This window comes from Scyliorhinus torazame, chromosome 26 (assembly GCF_047496885.1).
Source record: "Scyliorhinus torazame isolate Kashiwa2021f chromosome 26, sScyTor2.1, whole genome shotgun sequence".
Taxonomy (NCBI): domain Eukaryota; kingdom Metazoa; phylum Chordata; class Chondrichthyes; order Carcharhiniformes; family Scyliorhinidae; genus Scyliorhinus; species Scyliorhinus torazame.
In genome coordinates this window covers 43,566,143-43,587,304 of record NC_092732.1, presented here as the reverse complement: position 1 = coordinate 43,587,304, position 21,162 = coordinate 43,566,143, and the positions used below count along the sequence as shown (strand labels likewise).

General features: G+C 52.8%; 1 protein-coding gene across 1 annotated transcript in view; it reads left to right on the top strand.

Moving 5' to 3' along the window:
• The window catches only part of itga10 (integrin, alpha 10), a 217,026-nt gene that overhangs the window by 176,669 nt on the left and 19,195 nt on the right, over window positions 1-21,162 (top strand). Inside the window, 8 exon segments of the mRNA XM_072490684.1 lie at window positions 1-90; window positions 4,740-4,808; window positions 4,810-4,833; window positions 6,394-6,470; window positions 9,146-9,235; window positions 11,454-11,541; window positions 13,245-13,358; window positions 15,558-15,665. The exon segment at window positions 1-90 is cut by the window's left edge and continues 52 nt beyond it. Of these exon segments, the coding sequence (XP_072346785.1) occupies window positions 1-90; window positions 4,740-4,808; window positions 4,810-4,833; window positions 6,394-6,470; window positions 9,146-9,235; window positions 11,454-11,541; window positions 13,245-13,358; window positions 15,558-15,665 (660 nt within the window).

Below are 21,162 nucleotides of genomic sequence, written 5' to 3'. Positions count from 1 at the left end.
CTGCTGGCCAACGGGAGAGAGAACGCCTACAATACCAGCCTCAATATCACCTTTTCCAAAAACCTGCTCTTCACCAGTCTCCTGGTCAGGGTAAATAATCCCTTCATTTCCAACCTCGGCCTCCCTTTCCTGGGGTTCTGACGTCCTGCCCATCACTGGCTGCACACTCAGCAGGTCAGTCAGGCAGAGACCGTCGCCAACAGGATATTTACATCAACGCAGCACGCTGGCACAGTGGATAGCACAGCTGCCTCATAGCGTCGAGGGCCCGGGTTCGATTCCCCGCTGGGTCACTGTCTGTGCGGAGTCTGCACGTCCTCCCCGTGTGTGCGTGGGTTTCCTCCGGGTGCTCCGGTTTCCTCCCACAGTCCAAAGATGTGGTTAGGTGGATTGGCCGTGATAAATTGCCCTCAGTGTCCAAAATTGTCCTTAGTGTTGGGTGGGGTTACTGGGGTTATGGGGATAGGGTGGAGGTGTTGACCTTGGGTAGGGTGCTCTTTCCAAGAGCCGGTGCAGACTCGATGGCCGAATGGCCTCCTGCACTGTAAATTCTATGATGATTCTCTGATTCTGTGACCCTCCGAAAGGGCACCGCCCCTCGGCCCAATCGCCCCACTCCATGTCGGGGCATTTATCCCGTGCTGCCCCGTGTCCCCGTGTCCCCGTGCTGCCCCGTGTCCCCGTGCTGCCCCGTGTCCCCGTGCTGCCCCGTGTCCCCGTGCTGCCCGTGTCCCCGTGTCCCCGTGTCCCGTGCTGCCCCGTGTCCCCGTGCTGCCCGTGTCCCCGTGTCCCCGTGTCCCCGTGTCCCCGTGCTGCCCCGTGTCCCCGTGCTGCCCCGTGTCCCCCGTGCTGCCCCGTGTCCCCGTGTCCCCGTGCTGCCCCGTGTCCCCGTGCTGCCCCGTGTCCCCGTGTCCCCGTGCTGCCCCGTGTCCCCGTGCTGCCCCGTGTCCCCGTGCTGCCCCGTGTCCCCGTGCTGCCCCGTGTCCCCGTGCTGCCCCCGTGTCCCCGTGTCCCCGTGCTGCCCCGTGTCCCCGTGTCCCCGTGCTGCCCCGTGTCCCCGTGCTGCCCCGTGTCCCCGTGTCCCCCGTGCTGCCCCGTGCTGCCCCGTGTCCCCGTGCTGCCCCGTGTCCCCCGTGCTGCCCCGTGTCCCCGTGCTGCCCCCGTGTCCCCGTGCTGCCCCGTGTCCCCCGTGCTGCCCCGTGTCCCCGTGCTGCCCCGTGTCCCCCGTGTCCCCGTGCTGGCCCCGTGTCCCCGTGCTGCCCCGTGTCCCCGTGCTGCCCCGTGTCCCCGTGCTGCCCCGTGTCCCCGTGTCCCTGTGCTGCCCCGTGTCCCCGTGTCCCCGTGCTGCCCCGTGTCCCCGTGCTGCCCCGTGTCCCCGTGCTGCCCCGTGTCCCCGTGCTGCCCCGTGTCCCCGTGCTGCCCCGTGTCCCCGTGCTGCCCCGTGTCCCGTGCTGCCCCGTGTCCCCGTGCTGCCCCGTGTCCCCGTGTCCCCGTGCTGCCCGTGTCACCGTGCTGCCCCGTGTCCCCGTGCTGCCCCGTGTCCCCGTGTCCCCGTGCTGCCCCGTGTCCCCGTGCTGCCCCGTGCTGCCCCGTGCTGCCCCGTGCTGCCCCGTGTCCCCGTGCTGCCCCGTGCTGCCCCGTGCTGCCCCGTGTCCCCGTGTCCCCGTGCTGCCCCGTGTCCCCGTGCTGCCCCGTGTCCCCGTGCTGCCCGTGTCCCCGTGCTGCCCCGTGTCCCCGTGCTGCCCCGTGTCCCCGTGCTGCCCCGTGTCCCCGTGTCCCCGTGCTGCCCCGTGTCCCCGTGCTGCCCCGTGTCCCCGTGTCCCCGTGCTGCCCCGTGTCCCCGTGCTGCCCCGTGTCCCCGTGCTGCCCCGTGTCCCCGTGTCCCCGGTGTCCCCGTGCTGCCCCGTGTCCCCGTGCTGCCCCGTGTCCCCGTGCTGCCCTGTGTCCCCGTGCTGCCCCGTGTCCCCGTGCTGCCCCGTGTCCCCGTGTCCCCGTGCTGCCCCGTGTCCCCGTGCTGCCCCGTGTCCCCGTGTCCCCCGTGCTGCCCCGTGTCCCGTGCTGCCCGTGTCCCCGTGCTGCCCCCGTGTCCCCGTGCTGCCCCGTGTCCCCGTGCTGCCCCGTGTCCCCGTGCTGCCCCGTGTCCCCGTGCTGCCCCGTGTCCCCGTGCTGCCCCGTGCTGCCCCGTGTCCCCGTGCTGCCCCGTGTCCCCGTGTCCCCGTGCTGCCCCGTGTCCCCGTGCTGCCCCGTGTCCCCGTGTCCCCGTGCTGCCCCCGTGTCCCCGTGCTGCCCCGTGTCCCCCGTGCTGCCCCGTGTCCCCCGTGTCCCGTGTCCCGTGCTGCCCCGTGCCCGTCCCGTCCGTGCCCGCCCCGTGCTGCCCCGTGTCCCCGTGTCCCCGTGTCCCCGTGCTGCCCCGTGTCCCCGTGCTGCCCCGTGTCCCCGTGTCCCCGTGTCCCCGTGCTGCCCCGTGTCCCCGTGTCCCCGTGCTGCCCCGTGTCCCCGTGCTGCCCCGTGTCCCCGTGCTGCCCGTGTCCCCGTGCTGCCCCGTGTCCCCGTGCTGCCCCGTGCTGCCCCCGTGTCCCCGTGTCCCCGTGCTGCCCCGTGTCCCCGTGCTGCCCCGTGTCCCCCGTGCTGCCCCGTGTCCCCGTGCTGCCCCGTGTCCCCGTGCTGACGGCTAGACCGGCTCCTCGGCGATCCGGGCCGCCATTTCGAAAGGGTGTCCCGATCTCCAGGTGAGCTCAAGTGTTCCCCACACGGGCAATGTCCCCCCCCCCCCCCCCCCCCCCCCCCGCCCCCCCCGCCCAACACGCATGGGCAGGACAGACACCCCCCACCCCCCAGGCCAGGACACCCCGCCATGGAGTTGCTGAGGGGCCCCCTCCTCGTCAACCCTTCACATGCCCCCCTTTCGCTCCTCTCCTCCCCCCCTCCCACCCCCCGCCCTCCATCTTCCACGACCTTCCCCTTTACCCCCCCCCAACCTTCACACTCTCCTCATCCCTCCTGTCCTGGCCCCCCCCCCCCCCCCCGTCTGAGCCCAGGCCCTTGGCAGTGCCACCCTGCCCTCTCCCTGACCACCCAGGGCCCTCGAATGCTCTGGGTGACCCCCCCCCCCCGCCCCCGTTCCGCCTGCTGCACGTTTGGGTGGAGCAGTAGTAACCGGCTCCCGGCTGGGGTGCCCCCGGGGTCCAGGCCACCGGGAAGCCCTCTCCCGGAATGCGCTCTGCTTCTGGCGTGACTCGGCCAGTCGACCGCTGCTCATATCTCTGCAGCAGCGGATATTTCCAAAGCACCACTCTGAAAATTAAAGACCACAGGGTCAGCCAACACCAATCAGCCACTGACGGCCAGTTACCCCCCTCCCCCAGTGTCCTGACTCCACAGACACCTCGGTCTGGTCCTAACTGCCCACCTGGCATCACCCCATGGAGAAGACAGAGATGTGTCGGGTTTAACGGCAGGACAAACAAGGCAACTTCATTTCGTCCCATCTCCATCACCTACTCCTGACGTTTATTCCTTTTCACTTGAGTTGGACCCGGCCGTTAGACAGCCTCTAGTCCGTTCCAACCTCAGCCACACCGCAGCGTTGTGTCATCATTAAGGCAATATCATTTCACCGTTGTCAACCCTCGCTCTATTCCACCCACATCAGCTTTTATCTCCGGCTGTGACACCTGCAATTTAACCAGCCGACCGACAGCTCAGAAAACAAAGTGTTTGCGACAATGAAGAGGGAGCTCTTACTCTATATCTCTAACCCCGTGCTGTACCTGTCCTGGGAGTGTTTGATGGGGACAGTGTAGAGGGAGCTTTACTCTGTATCTAACCCTGTGCTGTACCTGTCCTGGGAGTGTTTGATGGGGACAGTGTAGAGGGAGCTTTACTCTGTATCTAGCCCCGTGCTGTACCTGTCCTGGGAGTGTTTGATGGGGACAGTGTAGAGGGAGCTTTACTCTGTATCTAACCCCGTGCTGTACCTGTCCTGGGAGTGTTTGATGGGGACAGTGTAGAGGGAGCTTTACTCTGTATCTAACCCCGTGCTGTACCTGTCCTGGGAGTGTTTGATGGGGACAGTGTAGAGGGAGCTTTACTCTGTATCTAACCCCGTGCTGTACCTGTCCTGGGAGTGTTTGATGGGCACAGTGTAGAGGGAGCTTTACTCTGTATCTAACCCCCGTGCTGTACCTGTCCTGGGAGTGTTTGATGGGGACAGTGTAGAGGGAGCTTTACTCTGTATCTAACCCCGTGCTGTACCTGTCCTGGGAGTGTTTGATGGGCACAGTGTAGAGGAAGCTTTACTCTGTATCTAACCCCGTGCTGTACCTGTCCTGGGAGTGTTTGATGGGGACAGTGTAGAAGGAGCTTTACTCTGTATCTAACCCAGTGCTGTACCTGTCCTGGGAGTGTTTGATGGGGACAGTGTAGAGGGAGCTTTACTCTGTATCTAACCCCGTGCTGTACCTGTCCTGGGAGTGTTTGATGGGGACAGTGTAGAGGGAGCTTTACTCTGTATCTAACCCCGTGCTGTACCTGTCCTGGGAGTGTTTGATGGGGGACAGTGTAGAGGGAGCTTTACTCTGTATCTAACCCCGTGCTGTACCTGTCCTGGGAGTGTTTGATGGGGACAGTGTAGAGGGAGCTTTACTCTGTATCTAACCCCGTGCTGTACCTGTCCTGGGAGTGTTTGTGGGGCACTATTTCCTGTGCTCCAATAATGTTGTGATGTTTAATTTCCTCAGGATGATGCACAGAATAAAGTTGAATGTTTAGTGTGTTCGTCTCACCACAGAATCTGCAACGTGAGTTTCCCCCGTCTTCCGATCCCTGATGCAGGTATGTCCGTCACAACAGACACCAGCTCTTGTCAGGTGTCTGCAGAAGGGTTAACCCTTCCACTGGCTGTCCCAGGCTGCCTTGGGCCCCTGTTCCAGACTGTTGTGCAGTGTTGACTGAGCCGAATCTCAGTATTTTCTCTCCTTCCTCGCTGATAATAAGGGGTTGCTTCATCGAGGTGGGTTCAGCTCTCTCTCCGTCCATTCATTTTGCTCAGTGAGTGCTTTAAATCCAGCACAGTCCGTGACGCTGGTCTGAATTCCTCTGATTCGAGCTAATCTCAGAGAGGATGCTGCAAGTCCAGTCGAACTGGGCCTGGAGCCCAGGGAAGTGAACCAGCCAGCATTCCCAATAATGAGCGATCCCGGCTGGAAAACACGTCTAAGTGGGACTGGATGAGAATAAGAGTTTCATTCGACTGTGCCGCCTGCCATAGTTGACACAGGGGGCTGCAGAAGGACTTGGACAGGCTAGGAGAGTGGGCAATGAAGTGGCAGATGGAATACAATGTGGGAAAGTGTCAGGTTATGCACTTTGGAAGGAGGAATAGAGGCATAGACTATTTTCTAAATGGGGAAATGCTTAGGAAATCAGAAGCACAAAGGGACTTGGGAGTCCTTGTTCACGATTCTCTTCAGGTTAACGTGCAGATTCATGTCGAGAAGGCAAATGCAATGTTAGCATTCATGTCAAGAGGGCTGGAATACAAGACCAGGGATGTACTTCTGAAGCTGTATAAGGCTCTGGTCAGACCCCATTGGGAGTATTGTGAGCAGTTTTGGGCCCCGTATCTAAGGAAGGATGTGCTGGCCTTGGAAAGGGTCCAGAGGAGGTTCACATGAATGATCCCTGGAATGAAGAGCTTGTCGTATGAGGAACGATCGAGGATTCTGTGTCTGTACTCCTTGGGAGTTTAGAAGGATGAGGGGGGATCTTATTGAAACTTACAGGATACTGCGAGGCCTGGATAGAGTGGACGTGGAGAGGATGTTTCCACTTGTAGGAGAAACTAGAAGCAGAGGACACCATCTCAGACTGAAGGGACGATCTTTAAAACAGAGATGAGGAGGAATTTCTTCAGCCAGAGGGGGGTGAATCTGTGGAACACTTTGCCGCAGAAGGCTGTGGAGGCCAAATCACCGAGTGTCTTTAAGACAGAGATAGATAGGTTCCTGATTAATAAGGGATCAGGGGTTATGGGGAGAAGGCAGGAGAATGGGGTTGAGAAAATTATCAGCCATAATGAATGGCGGAGCAGACTCGATGGGCCGAGTGGCCTAATTCTGCTCCTATGTCTTCTGGACTCGCCTGACCGCCATGTCTGTTCGGGCGATGTTTATTTACACACCAGGGTATTTGAACTCCACCGGAATTCTGGGATTGCAGACGAGGAAGAGAAGGAAAAAAGGATGTTGATAAATGAGGTCAACAACAGCGAGGAGGAAAAATGTTGGTGTCTGATTTAAGCTTCCATTTTTAAGATGCAGTTTTATGAAGAGAAGGAACAGGGCTTCCGCTCCGACCTGCTACAAGAAATGTTTGTCTTTCCCCCCCACTCAGGTGTCCTTTCGAGTGGAGTTTGAGTTTCGTTGCTCACTCCTGTTGGATGAAGTGGAGTTGTACCTCAGTGTTACCAGGTCAGACGTCACCTCATTTGTCGTCTTTCACTACCCCTCGCGTTAAGCCTCAGGCCTCCTTCTGCAAGTGGGGGAGCTGTAAGGGAAGGAGGACTAGATGGTCTCGAGGTAACACCCGGTGACCGGACGCACAAGTCATCGAGCTCGCCCAAGACCCTGCGACCCGTCGTCCAAGCTCCGCTCATTCTATCAGCCACGGCGCTCACTCTTTGGTTCCCTGTCCTGCAGAAACCTCGATTTTAAAATCCTCAATGGTTCCCTTGTCCATGACGTGTCTCTTCCAGGCCTTTCCTCCTCCCCCCCCCCCCCCCCCATCCCCGCCCCGCTGACAGCTTAATCCTTCTCGAAGAAGTCGATGAAACGCCTGCCACCTCCGAGCGAACCCCTGCAATGACCCCCCTCAAGGCAAATTTAATTTGCTCGAGTCTGGGAAACCCCGCCATGTCCCTAATCCGCACCCCCGACTTCAGGGGCTCCGAGTCCCTCCATCCGAGTAAGATCCATCTCTGGGCCACCACGGAGGCAACGGCCAGGACGTCAGCCTCTTCCCCCCCCTGGGCTCCCGGGTCTTCCGACACTCCGAAGATCGCCAACTCGGGACTCGGAACCACCCTCACTTTTAATACCTCTGACATATACCAAAGAACAAAGAAAATTACAGCACAGGAACAGGCCCTTCGGCCCTCCCAGCCTGCGCCGATCCAGATCCTTTATCTAAACCTGTCGCCTATTTTCCAAGGATCTACTTCCCTCTGTTCCCCGCCCGTTCATATGTCTGTCTAGATGCATCTTAAATGATGCTATCGTGCCCGCCTCTACCACCTCCGCTGGCAAAGCGTTCCAGGCACCCACCACCCTCTGCGTAAAAAACTTTCCACGCACATCTCCCTTAAACTTTCCCCCTCTCACCTTGAAATCGGGACCCCTTGGAATTGACACCCCCACTCTTGGAAAAAGCTTGTTGCTATCCACCCTGTCCATACCTGTCATAATTTTGTAGACCTCAATCAGGTCCCCCCTCAACCTCCGTCTTTCCAACGAAAACAATCCTAATCTACTCAACCTTTCTTCATAGCGAGTACCCTCCATACCAGGCAACATCCTGGTGAACCTCCTCTGCACCCTCTCTAAAGCATCCACATCCTTCTGGTAATGTGGCGACCAGAACTGCACGCAGTATTCCAAATGTGGCCTAACCAAAGTCCTATACAACTGTAACATGACCTGCCGACTCTTGTACTCAATACCCCGTCCGATGAAGGCAAGCATGCTGTATGCCTTCTTGACCACTCTATCGACCTGCGTTGCCACCTTCAGGGTACAATGGATCTGAACTCCCAGATCTCTCTGTACATCAATTTTCCCCAGGACTCTTCCATTGACCGTATAGTCCGCTCTTGAATTAGATCTTCCAAAATGCATCACCTCGCATTTGCCTGGATTGAACTCCATCTGCCATTTCTCTGCACAACTCTCCAATCTATCTATATTTTGCTGTATTCTCTGACAGTCCTCCTCGCTATCTGCAACTCCACCAATCTTAGTATCATCTGCAAACTTGCTAATCAGACCACCTATACCGTCGTCCAGATCATTTATGTATATCACAAACAACAGTGGTCCGAGCACGGATCCCTGTGGAACACCACTAGTCACCTTTCTCCATTTTGAGACACTCCCTTCCACCACTACTCTCTGTCTCCTGTTGCCCAGCCAGTTCTTTATCCATCTAGCTAGTACACCCTGAACCCCAAACGACATCACTTTTTCCATCAACCTGCCATGGGGAACTTTATCAAACGCTTTACTGAAGTCAGCAAACCCTTGCCAGAAACCCGTCAGCCACGACACGGACCCCCTCAGCAGGACCTCCCGCACAGCGCCCACACCTGTCCCCCACCTCCTCGAAGAACCTGCTCTTCCGGGCCACCGTCATGTGCGCCCTGTGACCACCTTAAACTGGATCAGGCTGAGCCTGTCGCATGGCGAGGATGCGTTAACTCTCCTCAGGGCCTCCTCCCATAACCCGGCCTCCAACTCCCCGCCCAGCTCCTCTTCCCACTTTCTCTTCACCTCCTCTATCGGGACACCCTCCCACGCCATCAGTTCCCTGTAGATCTGTGAAACCTTCCCCTCTCCTACTCCTGTTCTCGACACCACCTTATCCTGCAGTCCCCGGGGCGGCAGGTACGGGAAGGTCGAAACCTGCCTCCGCCCCAAATCCCTCACCTGCAGACGCAGGAGCCCATGTTCCAGGCAGTAATTTAGTGAAACTTCCCTGTACCGCCTCCGATGCAAGTATCCGGTGAAGTCGCCACTGCCCCAGGTGATCGTAAGCTGCGGGATAACCTCAGCCGGTGCAGGGTTCGAACCCACGTTGCTGGCCTGGCTTTGCATCACGAACCAGCAGCCGTTCAGCCCGGTGAGCTAAACCGTCCCCGAGTGCATGTGACTGGAAGGAGTGCTGACCGAGTCACTGTGACTTCCTCCACCTCCCATCACCCTTCTCTTCCGGTGGAAGCTCTTGGTCATTGCATGTCGCTCACTGCGAAGCATGGCTGGGTACGAGGGGAGGGGGGGGGGGAGGGGGGGGTCAGATGTTTGACCCGGAGATCAGCCGCTCCTTGGTGCGGTTCACGGCCTCCAATGTAATGGGAAACTTTCACTTCCTGCAGCGACAGCACTGAGATGGACGAGACCCTTGGCGATAACACGGTCTACATCTGGGCTGCCGTGCGGTACGAGTCAGACCTCCTCCTGACCAGGTAAGTGGTTCCAATTCTGCGCCTCATCACAGCAGTGTTAAACAGATTGCAAATCCAGAGGATTAGAACTGTGAGTAGCTCAGAGCATGGAGGATATCAACGTCGCAGCAGAAGACACTGAGCGAGCTTAGAGCGAGTTTGCAAACTCTTCTGTACGTCCAGCATCTGATGTATTCGCTAAAGGTGTGGCGAAACCAGCTTTGATTTATTATGGAATCTACAGTGCAGAAGGAGGCCACTCGGCCCATCGAGTTTGCACCGGCAAAGAGCCCCTATCCCCGCACCTATCCCCGTAACCGGACCGAACCTTGTTTTGGAGACTAAGGGGCAATTTAGCGCGGCCAAACCACCTACACGTATTTCGGAGCTTGTGGGAGGAAACCGGAGCACCCGGAGGAAACCCACGCAGACACGGGGAGAACGTGCAGACTCCGCACAGACAGTGACCCAGCGGGAATCGAACCCGGGACCCTGGCGCGGTGAAGCAACAGTGCTAACCGCTGTGCTGCCCCTGGGTCCTCAGTGCCGGGAGGGAGCAGTGCTAGCCACTGCGCCGCGGGTGCCGCCTATTGGTGAAGACTGTCGATCTGACAGCCCGGATGGGAGCTTCAGACATGAGCCACCGCGCTCGTCCCCTCCACACTGGCTGCCCGACCTGCTGAGGGGTTCCAGTGTTGTCAGATTTCCAATGAACGCAGCAAGTGTGAGACGGCACAAAACCAGCAGAGGCGGCCCTGCCCAGGCTGGGACTGGTGAACAATGTCAGTGCGGCGGGAGCATTCGTCCCCTTTTCAAACCTGCACAGATTCACTGGGAGGCTGGCTGTTGCGAAGAAATACCCATAGGAAGCAAGGCTGTCAAAACTGGGACCTTGCCTTCGAAGCGAGGTGATTTGATAAAACTGCTTAACCTTATGAAGGGGCGGCACCTAAGAGCGGGTAGATACACCTTGTTTGTAGTGTTATGGGCCGGGTTTAAAAAACTACAGAGTAGGGCAGCACGGCGGCGCAGGGATTAGCACTGCTGCCTCACGGCGCCGAGGTCCCAGGTTTGATCCTGGCCCCGGGTCACTGTCCGTGTGGAGTTTGCACATTCTCCCCGTGTCTGCGTGGGTTTCGCCCCCACAACCCAAAGATGTGCAGGGTAGGTGGATTGGCCGCGCTAAATTGCCCCTCAATCGGAACAAATGAATTGGGTACTCTAAATTTATTTATTTTTAAACTCCAAAGTGTATTATCGAGTTCACCTGACCTATAACCTTTTGTTGAATTAGGCTAAGGCGAGCACAGGAGCCTTTACTCCAGGTGTGAGTCTACAGTCTTCTAGGCACTTTAATCAAAACAAACTTTATTCTAAGAACTTAGTAACATTTATATAAACACACCGCAAGGATTTTTATCAATTACAAACATAAAAGACATCCCCCCCAGCTACAGTAATCTATGTATGCACTTAATGAATTCCCCCTTAACTGTTCCAATTCAATAACAAAATACCACAAATTGAAAACCCCTTTTCAAGGGCGTGGCCCAGCACTCTGTATTCTCACTTGAATTAGGCTGCCTTTCCCTGAGATTCTGACCCTTCCGGAAAACAAACTATACCTGAAGCCACCACCCAGGTGAATTTTACTGGAACAGATGTTTAAAAGGAAACTAGAGAGAGAGAGAGAGACGGGAACAAAACACATCTTCCTCCTGTCTGAATCCACAGCAGATAAAAGCTGAAAGCGAAAGTAAAACTCACAGAGCCACAGCCCAGCTCCACTCGCAAAAATGACATCACTGAAGCCATGCGATAAGACAAAAACCTTTCTTCAAGGGACAGTCCCGTGGCATGGAGGGGGTCTCGTTATAAGAGCTGTAAAACCGAATTGGAGATTTAGGACGAAGTAGGGAAAACCCCTTCAGACGGGAGGTGGAATCTGTACAATGCACCAGCAGATTAGCGACTAACGCCAGGGACTCAGTCCACATTTAAGAATGGGTTAGTTACGGGGGAGCGGGGGGGAGGGATTAGAACAGGAGAGGAATTTGGGATCCTACTGTGCGGGAGACTAGTTAACCCACTGTAATTCTAATCTGGATGCGCCCGAGCTCAGAAGCTGAAAGTTTAAGATGTTCTCTTTGTGGTGCTGTGCCTCGGAATGTTGTGACTAATATAACAGACTTAGCCATGCCCAATGCCATTGTTAAAACCCGCTGCTTTCCCCTGGCAGTGAATCCAGCCATCAGCGCTATGAGGTGCAGCCCGCCACAGAGCCAGTGCCCGAAGAAATCCAGCCAGAGTTCAAGCACAGCTTTAAGGTAGAGATGGTCAGAGGTGAAGCGATTACTGCCTGAAGGGCTGTGTCTCCAGTTGCCCCTGTTGTTGTTGACGAGATATTGCGTGTGTCCTGACAGTGGGGTATGTGGCAAAGTTTGGATCCCCTCCTGTACCTCCAGCCTTCCCTCTCTCCCTTCTCCATGGATACATAGAACGTACAGTGCAGAAGGAGGCCATTCGGCCCATCGAATCTGCACCGACCCACTTAAGCCCTCACTTCCACCCTATCCCCATAACCCAAAAACCCCTCCTAACCCTTTTGGACACTAAGGGGCAATTTATCACGGCCAATCCACCTAACCTGCACGTCTTTGGACTGTGGGAGGAAACCGGAGCACCCGGAGGAAACCCACGCAGACACGGGGAGGACGTGCAGACTCCGCACAGACAGTGACCCAAGCCGGGAATCGAACCTGGGACCCTGGTGCGGTGAAGCAACAGTGCTAACCACTGTGCTACCGTGCGACCCATCTGCCAATGCTCGGGGAATCACAGATAAGGACCCACCATCCGGGGTGCGTGTGTACGCGCGTACGTGTGCGAAATATCGATCGACAATTAACTCTACACAGATCCCTCACCCTTAGGTAACTGAATAAATGCATCACTCTCTGCGGTGCGGAGCCTTGTTCCAGTCTGAGCTCTTGTCAGCTCTTCCCGCCCAGCCCCAGTCAAAGACAGAAGTCGCTAAATTACTGGCTGAGGAAGGGTAACCCAGCCAGGGGCGTTACTGCTGCTGGTCGCGATCCAGCTCCCCTGTGACAGGAACAGGAGAACCATGGAGTCGGCGCAGCCACAGAAGGAGGCCATTTGCGGGGTTAGAAGCTCTAGAGTTCCACCACTCTTACGGGCAAGTGGCTAGTTGACACATGAGGAGAAGGGAACGAGTGCAGTACTCCCCAGGAAAAGAGGCGAGGGCATTTTCATCGGTTCCTGAGCCCGGGAATGCCTGTCCACCAAGTCCGATCTGGATTGATCCCGGGTACAAACTGTTGACATTAATGTTTCAAGGGGCTCCTAACTAACCTCAAGACCATAAAACATAGGAGCAGAATTAGGCCACTCGGCCCATCGAGTCTGCTCCGCCAGTCAATCATGGCTGATATTTTCTCATCCCCATTCTCCTGCCATCTCCCCATAACCCCTGATCCCTTATTAATCAAGAACCTATCTATCTCTGTCTTAAAGACACTCAGTGATTTGGCCTCCACAGCCTTCTGCGGCAAAGAGTTCCACACATTCACCACCCTCTGGCTGAAGAAATTCCTCCTCATCTCTGTTTGAAAGGATCGTCCCTTCAGTCTGAGATGGTGTCCTCTGCTTCTAGTCTCTCCTACAAGTGGAAACATCCTCTCCACGTCCACTCTATCTAGGCCTCGCAGTATCCTGTAAGTTTCAATAAGATCCCCCCCTCATCCTTCTGAACTCCAACGAGTACAGACCCAGAGTCCTCAACCGTTCCTCACACGACAAGCTCTTCATTCCAGGGATCGTTCTTGCGAACCTCCTCTGGACCCTTTCCAAGGCCCCAGCACATCCTTCCGCAGATACGGGACCCAAAACCACTCACAATGGGGTCTGACCAGAGCCTTATACAGCCTCAGAAGTACAGCCCCGCTCTTGTATCCTAGCCCCCTCGAGCAAGGTGTCTGCAATCTTTATTAAATCTTATTCGTGTTTTTAGATCAAAAATCTTGGTTGTTTCCTCGCTGAAGATTTGGAGGCTAAAATCTACATTCCGACGATGACCAGTGCGTACTATTACATTTCTGCAGTGACCACTTCCTATACAGAGCCGGTAAGAACAGGGCGGATACCCAGACACTGAGCCACTCTGTAATGTTCCCCGCCCATTATCTGGGAGACACATCGGTTCATTATTCGCAGCAGGAGCAGGTCAGGTCTGATGGAGATAGACAGACATGGCATCCAGCGGGGTGCTGAGTTACAGTGACAATGCCCCGCACAACATAAGACCATCAGACGTAGGAGCAGAATTCGGCCACTCGGCCCATCGAGTCTGCTCCGCCATCCAATCATGGCTGATATTTTTCTCATCCCCATTCTCCTGCCTTCTCCCCATAAATCCTGATCCCCTTATTAATCAAGAACCTATCTATCTCTGTCTTAAAGACACTCAGTGAGCTGGCCTCCACAGCCTTCTGCGGCAAAGAGTTCCACAGATTCACCACCCTCTGGCTGAAGAAATTCCTCCTCATCTCTGTTTTAAAGGATTGTCCCTTTAGTCTGAGATGGTGTCCTCTGCTTCTAGTCTCTCCTACAAGTGGAAACATCCTCTCCACGTCCACTCTATCCAGGCCTCGCAGTATCCTGTAAGTTTCAATAAGATCCCCCCTCATCCCAACGAGTACAGACCCAGAGTCCTCGACTGTTCCTCGTACGACAAGCCCTTCATTCCAGGGATCATTCTTGTGAACCTCCTCTGGAGGGTGGGGAGGGGAGTGTGTATCCAGAACCAGGGGGGGTCATAGTCTGAGGATACAGGCTAGACCGTTTCAGATGGAGATGAGGGGAAATCTCTTCACCCGTGGAATTCGCTGCCACAGAAATTAGGGGCGTCATTCTCCGACCCCCCGCCGTTGGCCGCCGTGAATCCCGCCCCCGCCCCCGCCGAAGTCTCTGGTACCGGAGATTGGGCGGGGGCGGGAATCGGGCCGCGCCGGTTGGCGGGACCCCCCGGCTCAATTCTCCGGCCCGGATGGGCCGAAGTCCCGCCCAGAAATTGCCTGTCCCGCCGGCGTAAATTAAACCTGGTATTTACCGGCGGGACCAGGCGGCGTGGGCGGGCTCCGGGGTCCTGGGGGGGGGGGGGCGCGGGGCGATCTGACCCCGGGGGGTGCCCCCACGGTGGCCTGGCCCGCGATCGGGGCCCACCGATCCGCGGGAGGGCCTGTGCCGTGGGGGCACTCTTTCCCTTCCGCCTCCGCTACGGCCTCCACCATGGCGGAGGCGGAAGAGACTCCCTCCACTGCGCATGCGCGGGAAACTGTCAGCGGCCGCTGACGCTCCCGCGCAAGCGCCGCCCGGAGATGTCATTTCCGCGCCAGAAGGCGGGGCAACAAAGGCCTTTTCCGCCAGCTACGGGGCGGAAATCCCTCCGGCGTCGGCCTAGCCCCTCAATGTTGGGGCTCGGCCCCCAAAGATGCGCAGCATTCCGCACCTTTGGGGCGGCGCGATGCCCGTCTGATTGGCGCCGTTTTGGGCGCCAGTCGGCAGACATCACGCCGTTGGGGGAGAATTTCGCCCATGTTTTATTTAGAATACCCAATTCTTTTCGTATCCAATTAAGGGGCAATTCAGCGCGGCCAATCCACCTACCCTGCACATCTTTGGGTTGTGGGGGCGAAACCCACGCAGACACGGGGAGAATGTGCAAACTCCACACGGACAGTGACCCAGGGCCGGGATCGAACCCGGGACCTCGGCGTCGTGAGGTAGCAGTGCTAACCACTGCACCACCCAACCACAGAAGGTAGTTGAGGCCAAAACAGTGTGTATGTTTTCAAGAAGTGTTTAGATACTTGGGGAGAAGGGGATTGAGAGGATATGGGGGGGGGGGGGGGGGAGATCAGACTGTTGATGTTGGACGATCACAATGAATGGCGGAGCAGGCTCGTGGAGCCGAATAGCCTCCTCTTGCTCCTGTTTTTCTACCGTTCCGATCCTGTGCTGAGTTAGGGAGGGCAGCGGTTGGGGTGTTCCGATTTGCTTCAGTTGGCCTGTGCCGCAGAGTGTCAGTTCCTGCACAGTTATCCCACTTCGAAGACGGCTCAGGTTTGGCAGTGACACATCCTCAAACGGTTCACGGCCTCCTGATTAATAATCACTGGGCGAGGTCGAGACCAGGTGGTGCATTCGGCCGATGAGTAACGGTTTGAGCTGTTCGCACTGTGCTCCCAGGGGAGGTCGGGTGGTCTGGGTGGGTTATTCTGCACATACTCCCCTCCTACTCTCAGTAACTCTGTATGTTTCTCAGGCCACAGGGATCAACTGCACCATGGAAAACGCCACAGAAACACTGAGGGGAACACAAGGCACAGCCAACCAGTTCCTTCCCAGAGACCTTCGATATGTGGATCGCCTGGTACTTAATCTCAATGATCAACAGGAGGAGTCAGATAAAAGACAGTGGGAGAGAGATAGAGAGAATAATGAGCAATGGGAGTGAGATAGAGAGAATAATGAGCAATGGGAGTGAGATAGAGAGAATAATGAGCATTGGGAGTGAGATAGAGAGAATAATGAGCAATGGGAGTGAGAGAGAGAGAATAATGAGCAATGGGAGTGAGATACAGAGAATAATGAGCATTGGGAGTGAGATAGAGAGAATAATGAGCAATGAGAGTGAGATAGAGAGAATAATGAGCATTGGGAGTGAGATAGAGAGAATAATGAGCAATGGGAGTGAGATAGAGAGAATAATGAGCATTGGGAGTGAGATAGAGAGAATAATGAGCAATGGGAGTGAGATAGAGAGAATAATGAGCGTTGGGAGTGATAGAGAGAATAATGAGCATTGTGAGTGAGATAGAGAGAATAATGAGCATTGGGAGTGAGATAGAGAATAATGAGCAATGGGAGTGAGATAGAGAGAATAATGAGCGTTGGGAGTGAGATAGAGAGAATAATGAGCGTTGGGAGTGAGATAGAGAGAATAATGAGCGTTGGGAGTGAGATAGAGAGAATAATGAGCGTTGTGAGTGAGATAGAGAGAATAATGAGCGTTGGGAGTGAGATAGAGAGAATAATGAGCAATGGGAGTGAGATAGAGAGAATAATGAGCGTTGGGAGTGAGATAGAGAGAATAATGAGTGTTGGGAGTGAGATAGAGAGAATAATGAGCAATGGGAGTGAGATAGAGAATAATGAGCGTTGGGAGTGAGATAGAGAGAATAATGAGCGTTGGGAGTGAGATAGAGAGAATAATGAGCGTTGGGAGTGAGATAGAGAGAATAATGAGCAATGGGAGTGAGAGAGAGAGAATAATGAGCGTTGGGAGTGAGATAGAGAGAATAATGAGCGTTGGGAGTGAGATAGAGAGAATAATGAGCGTTGGGAGTGAGATAGAGAATAATGAGCGTTGGGAGTGAGATAGAGAGAATAATGAGCGTTGGGAGTGAGATAGAGAATAATGAGCATTGGGAGTGAGATAGAGAATAATGAGCATTGGGAGTGAGATAGAGAGAATAATGAGCAATGGGAGTGAGATAGAGAGAATAATGAGCAATGGGAGTGAGATAGAGAGAATAATGAGCGTTGGGAGTGAGATAAAGAGAATAATGAGCGTTGGGAGTGAGATAGGGAGAATAATGAGCATTGGGAGTGAGATAGAGAGAATAATGAGCATTGGGAGTGAGATAGAGAATAATGAGCAATGGGAGTGAGATAGAGAGAATAATGAGCGTTGGGAGTGAGATAGAGAGAATAATGAGCGTTGGGAGTGAGATAGGGAGAATAATGAGCATTGGGAGTGAGATAGAGAGAATAATGAGCGTTGGGAGTGAGATAGAGAGAATAATGAGCGTTGGGAGTGAGAGAGAGAGAATAATGAGCAATGGGAGTGAGATAGAGAGAATAATGAGCGTTGGGAGTGAGATAGAGAGAATAATGAGCAATGGGAGTGAGATAGAGAGAATAATGAGCAATGGGAGTGTGATAGAGAGAATAATGAGCAATGGGAGTGAGATAGAGAGAATAATGAGCATTGTGAGTGAGATAGAGAGAATAATGAGCAATGGGAGTGAGATAGAGAATAATGAGCATTGGGAGTGAGATAGAGAGAATAATGAGCAATTGGAGTGAGATAGAGAGAATAATGAGCGTTGGGAGTGAGATAGAGAGAATAATGAGCATTGGGAGTGAGATAGAGAGAATAATGAGCAATTGGAGTGAGATAGAGAGAATAATGAGCATTGGGAGTGAGATAGAGAGAATAATGAGCATTGGGAGTGAGATAGAGAGAATAATGAGCGTTGTGAGTGAGATAGAGAGAATAATGAGCGTTGGGAGTGAGATAGAGAGAATAATGAGCATTGGGAGTGAGATAGAGAATAATGAGCGTTGGGAGTGAGATAGAGAGAATAATGAGCATTGGGAGTGAGATAGAGAGAATAATGAGCGTTGGGAGTGAGATAGAGAATAATGAGCGTTGGGAGTGAGATAGAGAGAATAATGAGCATTGGGAGTGAGATAGAGAGAATAATGAGCGTTGGGAGTGAGATAGAGAGAATAATGAGCAATTGGAGTGAGATAGAGAATAATGAGCATTGGGAGTGAGATAGAGAGAATAATGAGCAATGGGAGTGAGATAGAGAGAATAATGAGCGTTGGGAGTGAGATAGAGAATAATGAGCAATGGGAGTGAGATAGAGAGAATAATGAGCATTGGGAGTGAGATAGAGAGAATAATGAGCGTTGGGAGTGAGAGAGAGAGAATAATGAGCATTCGGAGTCAGATAGAGAATAATGAGCAATGGGAGTGAGATAGAGAGAATAATGAGCGTTGGGAGTGAGATAGAGAGAATAATGAGCAATGGGAGTGAGATAGAGAATAATGAGCAATGGGAGTGAGGTAGAGAGAATAATGAGCAATGGGAGTGAGATAGAGAGAATAATGAGTGTTGGGAGTGAGATAGAGAGAATAATGAGCGTTGGGAGTGAGATAGAGAGAATAATGAGCGTTGGGAGTGAGATAGAGAGAATAATGAGCAATGAGAGTGAGATAGAGAGAATAATGAGCAATGGGAGTGAGATAGAGAGAATAATGAGCAATGGGAGTGAGATAGAGAGAATAATGAGCAATGGGAGTGAGATAGAGAGAATAATGAGCAATGGGAGTGAGATAGAGAATAATGAGCGTTGGGAGTGAGATAGAGAGAATAATGAGCAATGGGAGTGAGATAGAGAGAATAATGAGCAATGGGAGTGAGATAGAGAATAATGAGCATTGGGAGTGAGATAGAGAGAATAATGAGCAATGGGAGTGAGATAGAGAGAATAATTATCGTTGGGAGTGAGACAGAGAGAATAATGAGCATTGGGAGTGAGATAGAGAGAATAATGAGCAATGGGAGTGAGATAGAGAGAATAATGAGCAATGGGAGTGAGAGAGAGAGAATAATGAGCAATGGGAGTGAGATAGAGAATAATGAGCGTTGGGAGTGAGATAGAGAGAATAATGAGCAATGGGAGTGAGAGAGAGAGAATAATGAGCATTGGGAGTGAGAGAGAGAATAATGAGCGTTGGGAGTGAGATAGAGAGAATAATGAGCATTGGGAGTGAGATAGAGAGAATAATGAGCGTTGGGAGTGAGATAGAGAGAATAATGAGCAATGGGAGTGAGATAGAGAGAATAATGAGCGTTGGGAGTGAGATAGAGAGAATAATGAGCGTTGGGAGTGAGATAGGGAGAATAATGAGCATTGGGAGTGAGATAGAGAGAATAATGAGCATTGGGAGTGAGATAGAGAATAATGAGCAATGGGAGTGAGATAGAGAGAATAATGAGCGTTGGGAGTGAGATAGAGAGAATAATGAGCGTTGGGAGTGAGATAGGGAGAATAATGAGCATTGGGAGTGAGATAGAGAGAATAATGAGCGTTGGGAGTGAGATAGAGAGAATAATGAGCGTTGGGAGTGAGAGAGAGAGAATAATGAGCAATGGGAGTGAGATAGAGAGAATAATGAGCGTTGGGAGTGAGATAGAGAGAATAATGAGCAATGGGAGTGAGATAGAGAGAATAATGAGCAATGGGAGTGTGATAGAGAGAATAATGAGCAATGGGAGTGAGATAGAGAGAATAATGAGCATTGTGAGTGAGATAGAGAGAATAATGAGCAATGGGAGTGAGATAGAGAATAATGAGCATTGGGAGTGAGATAGAGAGAATAATGAGCAATTGGAGTGAGATAGAGAGAATAATGAGCGTTGGGAGTGAGATAGAGAGAATAATGAGCATTGGGAGTGAGATAGAGAGAATAATGAGCAATTGGAGTGAGATAGAGAGAATAATGAGCATTGGGAGTGAGATAGAGAGAATAATGAGCATTGGGAGTGAGATAGAGAGAATAATGAGCGTTGTGAGTGAGATAGAGAGAATAATGAGCGTTGGGAGTGAGATAGAGAGAATAATGAGCATTGGGAGTGAGATAGAGAATAATGAGCGTTGGGAGTGAGATAGAGAGAATAATGAGCATTGGGAGTGAGATAGAGAGAATAATGAGCGTTGGGAGTGAGATAGAGAATAATGAGCGTTGGGAGTGAGATAGAGAGAATAATGAGCATTGGGAGTGAGATAGAGAGAATAATGAGCGTTGGGAGTGAGATAGAGAGAATAATGAGCAATTGGAGTGAGATAGAGAATAATGAGCATTGGGAGTGAGATAGAGAGAATAATGAGCAATGGGAGTGAGATAGAGAGAATAATGAGCGTTGGGAGTGAGATAGAGAATAATGAGCAATGGGAGTGAGATAGAGAGAATAATGAGCATTGGGAGTGAGATAGAGAGAATAATGAGCGTTGGGAGTGAGAGAGAGAGAATAATGAGCATTCGGAGTCAGATAGAGAATAATGAGCAATGGGAGTGAGATAGAGAGAATAATGAGCGTTGGGAGTGAGATAGAGAGAATAATGAGCAATGGGAGTGAGATAGAGAATAATGAGCAATGGGAGTGAGGTAGAGAGAATAATGAGCAATGGGAGTGAGATAGAGAGAATAATGAGTGTTGGGAGTGAGATAGAGAGAATAATGAGCGTTGGGAGTGAGATAGAGAGAATAATGAGCGTTGGGAGTGAGATAGAGAGAATAATGAGCAATGAGAGTGAGATAGAGAGAATAATGAGCAATGGGAGTGAGATAGAGAGAATAATGAGCAATGGGAGTGAGATAGAGAGAATAATGAGCAATGGGAGTGAGATAGAGAGAATAATGAGCAATGGGAGTGAGATAGAGAATAATGAGCGTTGGGAGTGAGATAGAGAGAATAATGAGCAATGGGAGTGAGATAGAGAGAATAATGAGCAATGGGAGTGAGATAGAGAATAATGAGCATTGGGAGTGAGATAGAGAGAATAATGAGCAATGGGAGTGAGATAGAGAGAATAATTATCGTTGGGAGTGAGACAGAGAGAATAATGAGCATTGGGAGTGAGATAGAGAGAATAATGAGCAATGGGAGTGAGATAGAGAGAATAATGAGCAATGGGAGTGAGAGAGAGAGAATAATGAGCAATGGGAGTGAGATAGAGAATAATGAGCGTTGGGAGTGAGATAGAGAGAATAATGAGCAATGGGAGTGAGAGAGAGAGAATAATGAGCATTGGGAGTGAGAGAGAGAATAATGAGCGTTGGGAGTGAGATAGAGAGAATAATGAGCATTGGGAGTGAGATAGAGAGAATAATGAGCGTTGGGAGTGAGATAGAGAGAATAATGAGCAATGGGAGTGAGATAGAGAGAATAATGAGCAATGGGAGCGAGATAGAGAATAATGAGCGTTGGGAGTGAGATAGAGAGAATAATGAGCAATGGGAGTGAGATAGAGAGAATAATGAGCAATGGGAGTGAGAGAGAGAGAATAAT